This window comes from Rana temporaria, chromosome 13, assembly GCF_905171775.1.
Source record: "Rana temporaria chromosome 13, aRanTem1.1, whole genome shotgun sequence".
Classification (NCBI taxonomy): Eukaryota; Metazoa; Chordata; class Amphibia; order Anura; family Ranidae; genus Rana; species Rana temporaria.
The window spans coordinates 17,916,247-17,931,751 of NC_053501.1; the positions used below are offsets into that span (position 1 = coordinate 17,916,247).

The window sequence follows — 15,505 nt, forward strand, 5'->3', positions numbered from 1 at the left end:
CGTTGGTGTCGTTGGGAGGAATTGGGCCCCATCGTTGGTGTCGTTGGGAGGGATTGGGCCCTGTGGTTGGGAGTGATTGAGCCCCATCGTTGGGAGGAATTGGGCCCCGTGGTTCCCCCGCATTCCTGTTCAAATCGCATGCGACTCCTTGTAGTGTGATTACTCATTCCTTTTGTATTGATGCAAATCGCACCGCAAAGTATTGTCTGGTGTGTCCGCCATAATAAAAATGCCATAAAACTATCCCCCTATTTTGTAGACGCAATAACTTTTGTGCAAACCAATCAATATACGCTTATTGCGATTTTATTTTATTTATTTTTTAACCAACAATATGAGAAGAAAACAGATCGGCCTAAACTGATGAAGTTATTTATTATAGCAAAAAGTACAAAATGTTGTGTTTTTTTTTTTTTTTTGTTTTGTTTTTTTATGTTGCCAATTACAAAAAATAAAAACAAATCAAATACAACCAAAAGAAAGCTCTATTTGTGGAGAAAAAAGGTTGTCAATTTTGTTTGGGTACAGCCTTGCACGACTGGGAAATTGTTCGTTAAAGCGAAGCAGTGCCGTATCGCAAAAAATGGCCTGGTCATTAAGAGGGTAAATCCTTCCGGGGCTGAAGTGGTTAAGCTAAAAACACTGAGGGTTTTTTATTACTTTAACCTTTCCCTACTTTATCCACAACTGAAAATAGTTTTGGGTGTACTTTTTTTTTTTTTTTTTTTTTTTCTTCTTCATCTTCTTTATCTTGTCAAATTTGTTAGCATGGATCTAACTACTTAAAAGATTACGTCATACATTGTATAAGAAAGGATAAAACCAACTTCAGGTTAATATAAGATGACCTCAGATAAAGAAATTAATAAATAAAAAAAGTCTTAATTATCAAGCGTATAGTTTTAAAGATAAAATTAAGGACCGTGTCACGCCGATATACGTCAGCAGAATGGCAGGGCTGGGCAGATTAATGCATGTGTGTGTGTGTGTATATATACGTTGCCCTTTAAGGCCCTGTACACACGATCAGTCCAAACTGATAAAAACGGACTGAAGTTCAGTTTCATCGGTTCACCGATGAAGCAGACTCATGGTCTGATGTGCCTACACACCATCAGTTCAAAAAACGGTTGAGTCCAACGCGGTGACGTAAAACACAACGACGTGCTAAAAAAAATGAAGTTCAATGCTTCCAAGCATGCGTCGACTTGATTCTGAGCATGCCCGGGTTTGGAACCGATGCTTTTGCGTACTAACCATCGGTTTTGACCCATCGGTCAGGCGTCCATCGGTCCAATTTTAAAGCAAGTTCTCTGTTTCTGGACTGAAGGACTACAGTCCGATGGGGTGTACACACGGTCGGTTTGGACCGATGAAACTGAACTTCAGTCCGTTTTCATCGGTTTGGACTGATCGTGTGTACGAGGCCTAAGACGCAGGGATACCCACGATCGTATCACGGAGAGGAAGAACGGGAAATGCTGATGTAAACAAGGCATTTCCCCATTCTTCCTAGTGACAGGACACTGATCAGGAGCAGTGATCAGTGTCGTGTCACACACAGCCCATCACCCCTACAGTTAAAAGCACTCCCTAGGACACAACCCCTTTGGCGCCCCACTACTGGTTAACCCCTTCACTGCTAGTGTAATTTTTACAGTAATCCGTGCATTTTTATAGCACTGATCGCTGTATCAATAACAATGGTCCCAAAATGGCGTCAAAAGTGTCCGATGTGTCCGCCATAATGTCGCAGTCACAATAAAAATCGATGATCGGCGCCATTACTAGTAAAAAAAAAAATCATAAAAATGCCATAAAACTGTCCCCTATTTTGTAGACGCTATAACTTTTTGCTCAAACCAATCGATAACTCTTATTGGGATTTTTTTTTTTTTTTTAACGAAAATATGTAGAAGAATGCAATCGGCCTTTATTTTTTTTTTATACATGTATCGGCCTAAACTTAGTTTATATACGTTTTTTTTATATATATTTTTCGGGGGATATTTATTATAGCAAAAAGTAAAAAATATTGCTTTTTTTTTTTTTTTCAAAATTGACGCTCTTTTTCTTAATTTTTATTTTTGTTAATAGCGCAAAAAATAAAAACCGCAGAGGTGATCAAATATCACCAAAATAAAGCTCTATTTGTGGGGGGAAAAAATACGTCAATTTTGTTTGGAAGCCACGTCGCACGGCCTCGCAATTGTCAGTTAAAGCGACTCAGTGCCGAATCGCAAAAAGTGCTTTGGTCTTTGGCCAGCCAAATTGTCCGGGGCGGAAGTGTTTAAAAACTATTTAAAAACTGTACTCTTGATAATAATTAAGACTTCATTTTTTTTTTTTTTTTGTATTACAGAATCTAAAATCTTGTACTGTGTATTGGAACTATGTACGATCGGTATTATAACAAAGGAAATAAAAGTTTTTTGCTACCAGAACTATATAAAGAGTAAATGGGTATACTTACATTTTAACAGTATATATAAAATCTAATAAAATAAAAATAAAATCCTCCGCTCAATACGGAGTTACTAGCCTGAGAAATGTGCTGTGATCACCCCTTGTAACTCCTTCTTGCAGGCCTCACTGGTAAGGAATGGGTGCGTCTCCGGAGAATTTGGGTTTGTTGTAATCTTGACCTCTTTTTGAAAAGTTCATGCCCCTTATACTCATTATAAAAATTGTTTCCTCCTGCCTGCGGAGAATCCTGTGTTACACGGTTACTCGAGGCCTAGCTGTGCCACGGTGTACTTTATAACCCAGCTTCTGATTAGGAAATGTACCCAGGTAACTAGGTTATGTTTACTGGCCCCGATAGATTGAATTACCCACCTGCTGCTGGTATGGGGGAGGATTGGATGACTCTGTACCCAGCCTATATAATCTCCCGTCAAGAAAAAAAAAAACATTGCAAAATGAAATCCTTTAACCTGCACTGCTAACTTGATCTGAGCGCTCGCGTCTTTCGCCGCATTGGAGTTGTAGGATTTGTGAGCTCCGATTTGAGGAATCAATTTGAATACTAAACAGACTTATCCAATGGAAACAAATGGGAATTTACGTAAGACCGTAATGCAGTGCTTCTTAATCAATTTGGTAAATAGGGTCACCTTTCATCTCTTACAGAGATTAAGTGGCTAGTGGTAATTTAGATGAGCTTTTCTTCTATCCAAACTAAAGCTAATCTGCGGCCAAAAAGCTAAACGGTTACAGTGCCTTGAAAAAGTATTCATACGCCTGGAAATTTTCCACATTTTGTCATGTTACAACCATAAACGTAAATGTACCGTATTAATCGTATACCGCGCACTTTTTTGCCCTTAAAATCAGGGAAAAATCGTGGGTGCGCGATATACGTATATACTATCTATCCCACGCTGTGTTTGAACGCGGCCGCCGAAATATACCGAGCGCAGTACACTCGGCCATGCTCGGCTCCCCTCGTGGTTATGCGAGAGAAGCCGAGAAGAGCCGAGTGTGCTGCGCTCGGTATATGGCGGCGGAGGCGTTCAAACACAGCGCAGGAATCGGGGATCAGCTCAGAGACCAGCGCTGGAGAAGCGGGGAGGACACCATGAAGGCTGCAGATGGACGCCGGACTGGACAAGGCAGCGGATGGACGCCGGGCAAGACACCAAAACTGTGTGATAAAGAAAAAAAATCCAGGAATTTCACGTCCAGATTAGGGGTGCGCGCTATACGCCGGTGCGCCCAATAGGCAGATGATAAATACGGTCTGTAGGGTTGAGGTCAAGATTTTGTGCAGGCCAGTCAAGTTCCTCCACCCCAAACTCGCTCAGCTATGTCTTTATGGACCTTGCTTTGTGCACTGGTCCAAATCATTTTGTGGAGCGGGGATTATGGTGTGGGGATGCTTTTTAGGGGTTGGACTTGTACCCTTGGTTCCAGTGAAGGGAACTCTTTAGGCATCGGCATACCAAGACATTTTGGACAATTTTCATGCTCCCAACTTTGTGGGAACAGTTTGGGGATGACCCCTTCCTGTTCCAACATGATTGCACACCAGTGTACAAAGCAAGGTCCATAAAGACATGGATGAGCCAGTTTGGGGGTGGGGGAACTTGACTGGCCTGCACAGAGTCCTGATTTCACCCCGGTAGAACACCTTTGGGATGATTTAGAATGGAGTCTGTAAACCAGACCTCACAAATGTACTTCTGGAAGAATGGTCAAACTTTCCCATAGACACACTCCTAAACCTTGTGGACAGCCTTCCCAGAAGAGTTGAAACTGTTATAGCTGCAAAGGGAGGGCCAACTCAACATTGAACCCTACAGACTAAGACTGGGACGCCATTAAAGTTCATGTGTGTGTGTAAAGGCAGGCGTCCCAATACTTTTGGCAATATAGTGTACCTTTCCTGTGAAAAATGCTGGATGTAGTATGTGTATTTCTAAAACTCTAATGTGAATTGGCCCGAGGCTGATCCTATACTTGTTTTTTTGTTCCTAGTTTCCAAGTCCACTCATGCCTCCTTGAAGTATAATACATATTCTTTGCTTCGGGTGGCTCTTTGCCAGCTCTCTGAAACATCAAGTATTGCCTGCTTGCTTTTGATTGCAGCAGATAGAAGCTTTGATTCCATCTTGTGCTAGGAACACGCTGTTCTGAGCGCTTAATAGGTCCTCAGGCTTCTGTCTTTGGGTAGAAAAACTTGTTTAAAGTTTTAGATTTTTTCTTTTTTTCCTAAAGCTGTAATTAACCTGCATAGTGGTCTCAATTTATTTTAAACAGACCTGTACACAGAGTTGAGGCAATTAAAATGAATGTGCTTTGGTGTTCCGCCTGCCCCTCTTAAAGCGGTAGTAAACCTGCTGCAATAAAAAAAAAAAATCCCCTGCAAAATGATACCATAATGTGCTAGTATGCATTGCATACTAGCACTTTATGAAATACTTGTCTTAAAACTAAGCACTCCAGCGGCGCCATGTCACGGGTGAGAGGGTTTCCATCTTTCCCCCTGGTCTTCCTTCTGGGTTCACGGGCGAGTGGTTGGAGCCTCGATGATGTCACTCCCGTGCGCCCTCGGTTGGTGCTGTGAAGGTCCGGCGTACCGTGACCTCACTGGCTACATCCAGTTTATATCTCCTAAATGGTGCACATTTTAGGAGATCTTCATTTCACCTACAAGTGAGCCTTAACCACTTAAGCCCTGGACCTTTATGCAGCTAAATGCCCAGGCCAGGTTTTGCGATTCAGCACTGCGTCGCTTTAACAGACAATTGCGCGGTCGTGCGACGTGGCTCCCAAACAAAATTGACGTCCTTTTTTCTTTTGGTGGTATTTGATCACCTCTGCGGTTTTTATTTTTGGCGCTAAAGGCAAAAATAGAGCGACAATTTTGAAAAAAAATGCAATCTTTTTTACTTTTTGCTATAATAAATATCCCCCAAAAACATATATAATTTTTTTTCCCCCAGTTTAGGCCGATACGTATTCTTCTACCTATGTTTGGTAAAAAAAATTGCAATAAGCGTTTATCGATTGGTTTGCGCAAAATTTATAGCGTTTACAAAATACTGGATAGTTTTATTTTTTTAATTTTTTTTACTACTAATGGCGGCGATCAGCGATTTTTTTTTTTTTCGTGACTGCGACATTATGGCGGACACTTCGGACAATTTTGACACCATTGTCATTTTCACAGCAAAAAATGCCTTTCAATTGCATTGTTTATTGTGAAAATGACAGTTGCAGTTTGGGAGTTAACCACAGGGGGCGCTGTAGGAGTTAGGGTTCACCTAGTGTGTGTTTACAACTGTAGGGGGGTGTGGCTGTAGGATTGATGGAGTCTCCCTATAAAAGGGATCACTCAATCGATGCAGCAGCCACAGTGAAGCACGGGGGAAGCCGTGTTTACATACGGCTCTCCCCGTTCTTCAGCTCCGGGGAGCGATCGCGAGGGGGCGGCTAAAAGCGAATATATATATATTATAATAATTCTACCACTTTATAAAACTCTGGTCCGGCCGCATCTTGAGTATGCTGTCCAGTTTTGGTCACCAGTCCTCAGGAGGGACCTACTGGAATTAGAGAGGGTCCAAAGAAGGGTAACAAAACTAATAAGGGGACTGGAGAACCTCCATTGGGAAGAACGAGTACAAACATTAAATATATTCTCCTTGGAAAAGAGATGCTTAAGAGGGAAGATGATGGCAATATACAAATATCTTTTAATGGTGATTACAACATTGGGAGTTAACTACTCAGTCTCCAAACCAAAACCTTCTCCAAATCCCCAAATCTCGCTACAAATCTTAGGGAGAACGTAGATTTTCGGTCCAAGGACCACGGCTCTGGAATGCTCTACCCACGACCATCCGCTTGGAGGAAAACCATCGGGTTTTTAGGAAAAAACTGAAGACCCACCTCTTCTGAAAGACCTGTACAACTCTGGAAGCCAGCGCCTTGAGGCGATTAAGTTTGCATTTGTTTGCGCTATATAAGTTTCTCACTCACTCACTCACTCCGTTCACTCAAGAAGACACATAGCCTCCCAATGAAGTTGGATGAGAAGCGGTTCAACCCTAAATGGCATAGGGGATTTTTTACTGTTAGAGCGGTAAGGATATGGAACTCCCTTCCACAATCGGTGCTTTCAGCGGGAAGTTTCAGTAATTAAAAAATTGGGGGTCTTACTGAACACAAAATAACGGGGAACCAGCCCATGTGTACTAGATTTTAAGATCTGGGCAACCGTTACAGTTGAGAAAATTTATCTTGGACAGTCAATTCCCTGCCCTAGACCTATTTCCCAACCTTTATGACCTTATTTCCCAGCAAGTTTTATGTCAACAGGTTCCTTAGCTTGGATGAACCATAGATAGTCTATTATCAGGCGATCTGACTCTCAGGTAGTCATCACAATAGGAGAATTTCCCTTTTGGAAATCTGGGAAAGTAGGGCCTATGCATTTTCTCTTCTGTGCAAAAAGTCCTACCACCATTGCTGGGGTTCCTGGCACAGCAACAGATTCAAGGATTAACCAAAATCCCATTGCCCTTCATTCTTCGGGAGATATTTAGGCAGCCTTTGGGGGACCATAAATGAGCAGATATCTTTGGTAACACCATCCTCTAGTGTGGTGTTAAGTTCCGGTGTTGACCATATTTCTGTTATGTGGGTGACAGTGGTTTATGTGCTGTACTGGCCTATAGTAGAGTAAAGGTCTAGGCTTATTGACAAGACTTTGCAATAGGATGGTAGTTTTTCAAGTGACGCTTATGCCTCTGACTGCTAGAGGGGTTCTTAGGTCTCTCATCCCCTAAGCAGGGATCCTCAATATACGACCCTCCAGCCTCATCCCATGAGGCATTGTAACACACTGACATTCACAGACATGATGGGAATTGTAGTTCCTGAACAATTGGAGGGCCGTTGTTTGAAGACCCATGCCCTAAGGCTTCTGCTGTTGGCAACCACCCCCCAGAAAAAGGATCACAAGACCAGACAAAAAAAACCACTCTCCTATTTCTACAGTGTTGCTGGCTGGACAAGCGAGGTGCTGATGATTCCGTGGCGTGAGATTCTACAGCATTTCAGCCGGTGAATGACGCCCTAAAAACAGACAAGTTGTTCCTTTGCCCTATTTATCAATATTGATGTTAGGAAGTTGCCAACAACGGCAAGATCGATAGTGTGCCTAAGTGCTCCAAAAAAATGCAAGCAATGCGCAACATCAGAAGCAGTTTTCTGGCTAATTGACTTCCTTTCATTTATCTAGCCGCAGAACCCATATGATCATTTGTCTCCGTAATTAAAGGAAACATTTGGCAGCCTTGTACTCCACTTTAAGGTAATCTCCAACAGAACAAAAATAATAAAAACAAAGTTGTCCACCATTTTGAATAAAAACAGGTCCCCTTTTACAATACTGTCGACAACATACTTAACTGTCTGATGCCCAGTACTGGTTCCATCCCTGGTTGATTGTCACCCAACTCACTCCCTATGAGCCCAGGCTGTAAAGGACATACCCTTTGGGGCGGGGGGGATTATCACATTGTCCTCGTCTTGCCATACTCCTGGATTGAGTATAGATCACGCTTAGCTTGGTAATGGGTGGTCCATCTTCCCAAACTAAGATTTAAAGAACCTGTGATCGAGCTGGAGTGCAGGCAAACAAATGTGTGGTGGTCCTGGGAATCCTACCAACAACCAAGTGGTGCTTCCTTATTCAATGCAAGATGGGTGTGACCAACATCATATACGCATAGAAAGAAGGAGGAACAGGATAACAAACACCCTGACAGCTACCGCTAAACATGTTAGTTAATTCTTTATACATCAATCAATCTAAGTGCAACTCCCCCACCAGTCCCGACCCCACTCCCCAAATTGGACTGCCCCCAGCAGGCATGGGTCACCCCCCCCCCCCCCTTTCAGTTAAATGTTGGATCTAGGGTTGTCACCTCGTCCCTTTAAAACCAAACACATATGAATCTGAGGTTAATTTAATGCAGGTAAGTCAACAAGTGAGTTTAATTACCACCTTAATTAGCCACAGAACCTGTGTAATTAATACGTGTTCAGGTTTAAAGGCATGAGGTGGTGGTGAACCTTAGTTGGATCGGGGGAAGGTCCAATAGGCCTACCCCTGATCCAAGTGTAGCGCCTGGTTACTTTAAGTACTGGTGCTGTTTAAATTTAGAGGGAGATCAGAGTGTAGTTAAACTCCGATTCAAATTGTTATGCGCAAAACAGGGTCTCTGTCTCAGCTTGGCTGTGCTGTGGGCTCATTCTGTTGTGCTGGGGTGTTCTTCCAACCCCTGGCAGCAGTGGAGTCAAGGTTTGGGTGCTCTTCCCCAGCAGCCTATCGGGAGGGTTTTAGCCTCGCTGTGCATGCTGGGGGAGGGTATTTATGAGACAGACGCCATTGGTTCTGGGTTCTTCTTTGTCCAGTGTGGCACCCACCTTTAGGGTGGCCACATCCCGGCGTTATGGCCTACCTGGCTGGGGCGTGCGTGCCATGCAGTGTTCTTGGTTCCGGGGCCATGTTGGCCTGGAACATTTGAGCAGCGACGGGGACCTTTGAGGATCCCAAGCGGTAGTGCTGTTCGGTGGGGAGTCAGTCTGAGGAGCGCCATTGAGAGACCTTGACAAACCATCGGGGGTCAAGGTAGCCGGACACTGAAGGATTGATCACCTGTCAGTCGGTACCTGGGCGACAAGTTGAAGGAGACCCAGGCGTAATTCATCTAAGGAGGATCTCCTCCGTAGCTGCAATCAGAGAGGGCCTGTGGCAGAGGTGTCTCCCTGACGTTCACCAAGGATGGTCTGTGGCAGAGACTTTATCCTACAAATGTTCGAGTGATACTCCGGCTGCCAGGTCAGTGAGAGAGGCCTGTCCGGGTACACTAAGCCCACTCTGGCAGGAGTGGCGCAGAGAAGTGTTACGCTTGGGAGCAGGACTGTTTCCCTATTGATACGCCTGTATTTTCTATTCTCCTTTCTTCCTTTAACTTTACTTTCCTCACCACTAGTTTTATTGTTTTTACCTGGCTGGGTAATAAAGAGCACAGCAAAAGGCACTTGTTGTGGACATTCCTTTACTTCTACTAAATGCACCCCTAGGAATTCGGAAGAGCCATGAGTTAAATGTGCCACCCAAAACAACCAGCAGCTCCTCCGAGGGTAGTGCTACACAAGTGTACAGACCACAATGGGTAGTGAGTAAGGGATGCTTAGGAGTAAGGATGAGCTCGGGCATGTTTGCATCCCACACATGCAGAGCCCGCCAGGAAGTCGGCACTGCGGAGCGCTAATCACAGGCAGTGAGACGTTTCCCGATCTCTGCAGCCGCGGACCAGGAAAATGTCTCACTGCCTGAGATTAGCGCAGCGCAGTGCCGACTTCCTGGTGGGCTCTGCACGTGTGGTTTGCGAACATGCCTGAGCTCATCTTTACTTAGGAGTACCAACCCCATGGCACCTATGGAGCTGAAGACTAGACATATTTAGCAGACCCTAACTTTGCTAGAATGTCCCAGAGTCTGTGCATGTATAATGCAGATACATTCAAGACATGCAGAAAACAGTCCTTGAGTGTCAAATGAATGCAAGTATGCCATATGCTGGGAGCCGCTCTGTAACATTATGCACTGCAGTGGATGGGAAGGATAGGGCTTGCTGAGTAAAGTTGGAGTGGCCTGAAGGCTGTAGGAAAGAGATGGATAGATAGTATGGCTGGGATTCAGAGAGATCGGCGCATCTTTAGATTGGCATAGCGCATCTCATATGCGCTACCCTGTCGTAACATTGAGAGGCAAGTACTGTATTCACAAAGCACTTGCTCCCATATGTACGCCGGCGTAACGTAAATGGGCCGGCGTAAACCCGCCTAATTCAAAGTAGCAAGGCAGTGGGCGTGTTGTATTATAATGAAGCGTGACCCCATGTAAATGCATGGCCGAACGAACGGCGCATTCGCGCGCATGCTCAGAATCACATCGAATTTACTCCCTAAGATATGCCAGCTCCATTCATGCGACGTGAACGTAACCTACGCCCAGCCCCATTCACGTACGACTTACGTAAACAACGTAATATACACCGCTGTTCCTGTGCCCATACCTTAACATGACTTACCCCTGCTTTATGAGGGGTAAAGTTACGCCGGACGTACGCCTTACGTAAACGGCGTAGCACGCAAGTACTTTCGTGAATCGGCGTATCTAGCTCATTTACATATTTGACGCGTAAATCTACGGAAGCGCCCCTAGCGGCCAGCGTAAATATGTACCCAAAATACAACGGCGTAGGAGACTTACGACGGTCGTATCTTGCCAAAATTCAGGCGTATCTGCTTTCCTGAATAAGCGTATAGATACGACGGCGCACATTTGGACTTAAGACGGCGTATGTAGAGATACGTCGTCGTAAGTCCTTTCTGAATACGGGCCTATATCTTTAATCTGCTGAGAGGGAACAGGCATCAAAGAATGGGGGAGGGGGTCGGTTGTGAAGCTCGCTATCGGCTTTAATGACATGTAAGATTTTAATGCCTCTTTTACTTCTTATTCCATGTAATTCAACAGCTGACACCACCTACCATAATCTAGTGTATTACGTATATAATGTGTTAATGCAGTGTTTAAGAGACCTAACCTAGTTTTTGGCTCATAATAGCCTTATTTTCTGTACTAATGGCTGAACATCAAATTATGTATAGTGAAGCGCGCAAACCTTACTGATACCACTGTCAAGAATGATGGTAATCAATGCTTTTATCATAATAACTGATTCCCCCCCCAGCATAAATTGAAATTAAATGGCAGAAACTGAAATTAAAATGTAACTCTTTGGCTCCCTGAGAGCTGGAACAAAGCCATCATGTGCCTTTCTGAAACACACAAGTATTCCTTCACATCTGCAGTTTTCTATGGAGAATTCGAGTTGCAATATTGCTTTTTTTTTTTGCATTCTTTATTTTTTAAATTGGGGAATGTACACCTAGAACATTAACAAGCTATTCAAAAGCAGATCTCCGTAAATTGAACTTTCACTTCGCCAAAATTGAGTGCAAAGAAACAGATGCAGTGTACATAAATCATAAACTGGTCATTTGCATAAGATAGGCAGGAAATTTGCATAGGAAATTAAGTTGTCCAGCAATTTAAATTAAAGGCAACTCTCGTTTGACTCCCTTACAGAGTACTGTGCAGGAAGGTGTGACAATGTGTAGCAATAACAATATAATGATTACGAATAAAGAATACATGTAAACCAGACGCCCTATGTTCAAGGTTTTGTAAGACAAGGCTGGAAGAGAGGAGGAAGTTGAGCCCAACCCCAGGAATAACCTAGAGAAGATAGCCATTGCTCAACAAGAGTGGAGCCAAAACCTGCACAGGAAGACAGGCATGCAGAAAGGTTGGAGAATCTGCCAGGGGGCAACCCCCCCCCCCTTTCTCCAGCCAAGAAGGAAGCCAGTGCCAGTAAACCTATCAGAACACGGAACCCAATTTGGGCTGCCGACACAGTACATATATACTGGGTGCGAACAGTGTTATTTTGTCAACTAAAACATTTTTGTCAAAGTTTTCATCAGCGGTCTTTTTACAGTGACGAAATGTACACCACGTTTTCGCCCATTTACGAAAACCTTTGAAGAAAATCAATACCTTTTTCATTAACGAGAGAAAACGAAAATGTGACAGGAGGGACGTTTACCCTCGTGAACGTCTGGTTTCTACGGAGCTCCGTGCTTAAAAGTGGCTGAGGCTAAGTTAATGTAGTTAAGGCAACAAGTGTGGTTAATTACCACCTTAATCAGCCATAGAACCTGTGTAATTCATATATGTGTTTGGATTTAAAGGGATGAGGTGGCAACCCTAATTACAGGCCTCCTCCTTCCGCCGGTGTCCAGAGTACTGTGTGCATTACAGGCCTCCTCCCATCGCTGGCAGCCAGAGCACTGTGTGCATTACAGGCCTCCTCCCACCGCTGGCAGCCAGAGCACTGTGTGCATTACGGGCCTCCTCCAACCGCTGGCAGCCAGAGCACTGTGTGCATTACAGGCCTCCTCCCACCACTGACAGCCAGAGCACTGTGTGCATTACAGGCCTCCTCCCACCGCTGGCAGCCAGAGCACTGTGTGCATTACGGGCCTCCTCCCACCGCTGGCAGCCAGAGCACTGTGTGCATTTCAGGCCTTCTCCCACCGCTGGCAGCCAGAGCACTGTGTGCATTACAGGCCTCCTCCCACCGCTGGCAGCCAGAGCACTGTGTGCATTTCAGGCCTTCTCCCACTGCTGGCAGCCAGAGCACTGTGTGCATTACGGGCCTCCTCCAACCGCTGGCAGCCAGAGCACTGTGTGCATTACAGGCCTCCTCCCACCGCTGGCAGCCAGAGCACTGTGTGCATTACAGGCCTCCTCCCACCGCTGGCAGCCAGAGCACTGTGTGCATTACGGGCCTCCTCCCACCGCTGGCAGCCAGAGCACTGTGTGCATTTCAGGCCTTCTCCCACCGCTGGCAGCCAGAGCACTGTGTGCATTACAGGCCTCCTCCCACCGCTGGCAGCCAGAGCACTGTGTGCATTACAGGCCTCCTCCCACCGCTGGCAGCCAGAGCACTGTGTGCATTACAGGCCTCCTCCCATCGCTGGCAGCCAGAGCACTGTGTGCATTACAGGCTTCCTCCCACCGCTGGCAGCCAGAGCACTGTGTGCATTACAGGCCTCCTCCCACCGCTGGCAGCCAGAGCACTGTGTGCATTACAGGCCTCCTCCCACCGCTGGCAGCCGGAGCACTGTGTGCATTACAGGCCTCCTCCCACCGCTGGCATTAATGTTTGCATTAATTTATATCTCTAAGGTTGTGTTTTGTCTGCTTATCCGTTTCCAGTTTGGCGTTTTGTTGCGGTAACCTGTAATTAGCTGAAAAATATTTTTTTTTTTGTCTTTCACATGTAGTTTTTTTGATCAGGCCTTTGCAAACTTATTAACATCGTTTTTTGTTTTCCTCACAGGTTCTAGAGACTTTTGCGGGTCGACTGATACAAATCAATGTGTTTACACGGAGAGACATCCCCAACCTAACAAAATATAAGATCATTCTGTCTCGAGATCAGTTCCGGAAGAACCCACCTCCCAATATTGTGGCAAGTGTTCTTGATTCATCTTGTGCAGACAAACCACCAACTTTACGTATAGTAGGGCTGCCCTGGACTGCCACTTGTGGTGCACCTAAATGCTGGTTGCCCCTGGCTCTGTTTAAAAGAAGTGTTGAGGTGACAGGCCTTAGTAGCTGTAAACATCAGTCTACATCAACTCTAATGTCGTGTACAGACGATCGGACATTCCGACAACAAAACCGTTGATTTTTGTTTTCGACGGATGTTGGCTCAAACTTGTCTTGCATACACGCGGTCACACAAATGTTGTCGGAAATTCCGAACGCCAAGAACGCGGTCATGTACAACACGTACAACAGTATTATTAAAGGGAAGTTCCATACCAGTCGTGTTAGTAGAAGTTTGGTGAGGGACGATTCGCGCTTTTCAGCCCGTTACAGCGTGACGAATGTGCTATCTCCATTATGAACGCTAGTTTTACCAGACTGAGCACTTCCGTCTCGTTCTTCATTCAGAGCATGTGTGGAATTTTGTGCGTCGGCATTGTCCACACAATATCGGAATTTACGAGAACGTATTTGGTTGCCCGAAAATTTGAGAACCAAAAATTCCGACAGAAAATGTCCGATGGAGCCTACACACGGTCGGAATTTCCGTGAACAAGCTCCCATCGAACATTTGTTGTCGGAAATTCCGAGCGTGTGTACGCGGCATAAGGGTTGTGGTTGACCGAACCTGCCATAATAGAGGTGGTTGTTATTACAGGTACCCTTCTGAAGGTGCTAGTTGCTTGGCTGTCATCATTATCCTATGGTCGAATTGCTTTCTGCATCATTGACCAAGTGGTCCTTTCATGGTAGGGACAGATTTTTCTTGGTGGGCTAGTAAATGTGCCATGGTGCCACTGGCATTGTGAAAGGTGTTTTGTTCCCAAAAGTCATGGTTTACTTTAAATCATCCACCATCAAACTTCTTTGTGTCCCTTTGGATTGTCAAATGATGATTCAGGACCTCAAAGGAAATCAATGCAAAAAAATGTCCTCTACCAGATACTGTGATTGCAGGTCTAAACAGCGATCAGATACTACATATAGGTCCCATTTTGTCACCGACTGTTGATGCTGCTCTGATGTCTCAACTATGAAGTGAACGAATTCCACAAAAAGACCTTTCTCAAATGCAGCTTCATGTAGAAATTATTTTGTATACATTTTGCATTGTGAAGATAATGTGTGTATACTCTGTAATAATTGTATATTTGTCTAATGCAGGGGGCACAGATGGGAGTGATGGAAGGAGATTTTGCTCTCTGTATAAGCTTATATCATGGCTATGAGCTTTTATTACAGATGGGAACACGTTCTTTATACTACTATCTACGTTCAATAATGGACGGGTCCAAAGGTAAGATGCTTTAAGGCAGGATTTGATAAATTTGCTTGGAATCTAGAAGCCAGCTAAAAAAGTTATGAGCCAGAAAACACGCCCGTCCCGCCGAGCACGCGTGCAGAATAGAATAGCGCCTGCATATGTAAACGGTCTTTAAACCACACATGTGAGGTTTTGCCGTGATTAACATTGTTACTCTTTCTTTGTCAGGTATGTCCCGAGCACGAAGTGACCTTGGTCGAAATGCTGACTTTATGAATCTTTACCAGCGCCTGGAACCTATGTTCTCTGCTTCTAGTGGTAAGAGACACCCCCTGAAAGTACAGACCTCTCTTTGGGTCAGAGATGCGCAGGGTTTGACTGTAGTCAATTGAGCTACTTGTGTCACCAGCTAAGATTTGCCTTCCAATATATTATTTTGGATAATACACATAAAGGGTGCTATGTCAGGGGTGGGAGGGAGCCCTCTGCCTGGGACACAGACATTAATAGAGTGTAGGGCTGGGGAAAAAATT

General features: G+C 44.7%; 1 protein-coding gene across 1 annotated transcript in view; it reads left to right on the forward strand.

Annotated features, from left to right (window-relative positions):
- FANCM (FA complementation group M) overlaps nt 1–15,505 on the forward strand; it is a 153,340-nt gene that overhangs the window by 67,414 nt on the left and 70,421 nt on the right. The window contains exons 6-8 of the mRNA XM_040332374.1: nt 13,497–13,628; nt 14,873–15,005; nt 15,201–15,290. Of these exons, the coding sequence (XP_040188308.1) occupies nt 13,497–13,628; nt 14,873–15,005; nt 15,201–15,290 (355 nt within the window). The remainder of the gene's footprint in view (nt 1–13,496; nt 13,629–14,872; nt 15,006–15,200; nt 15,291–15,505) is intronic.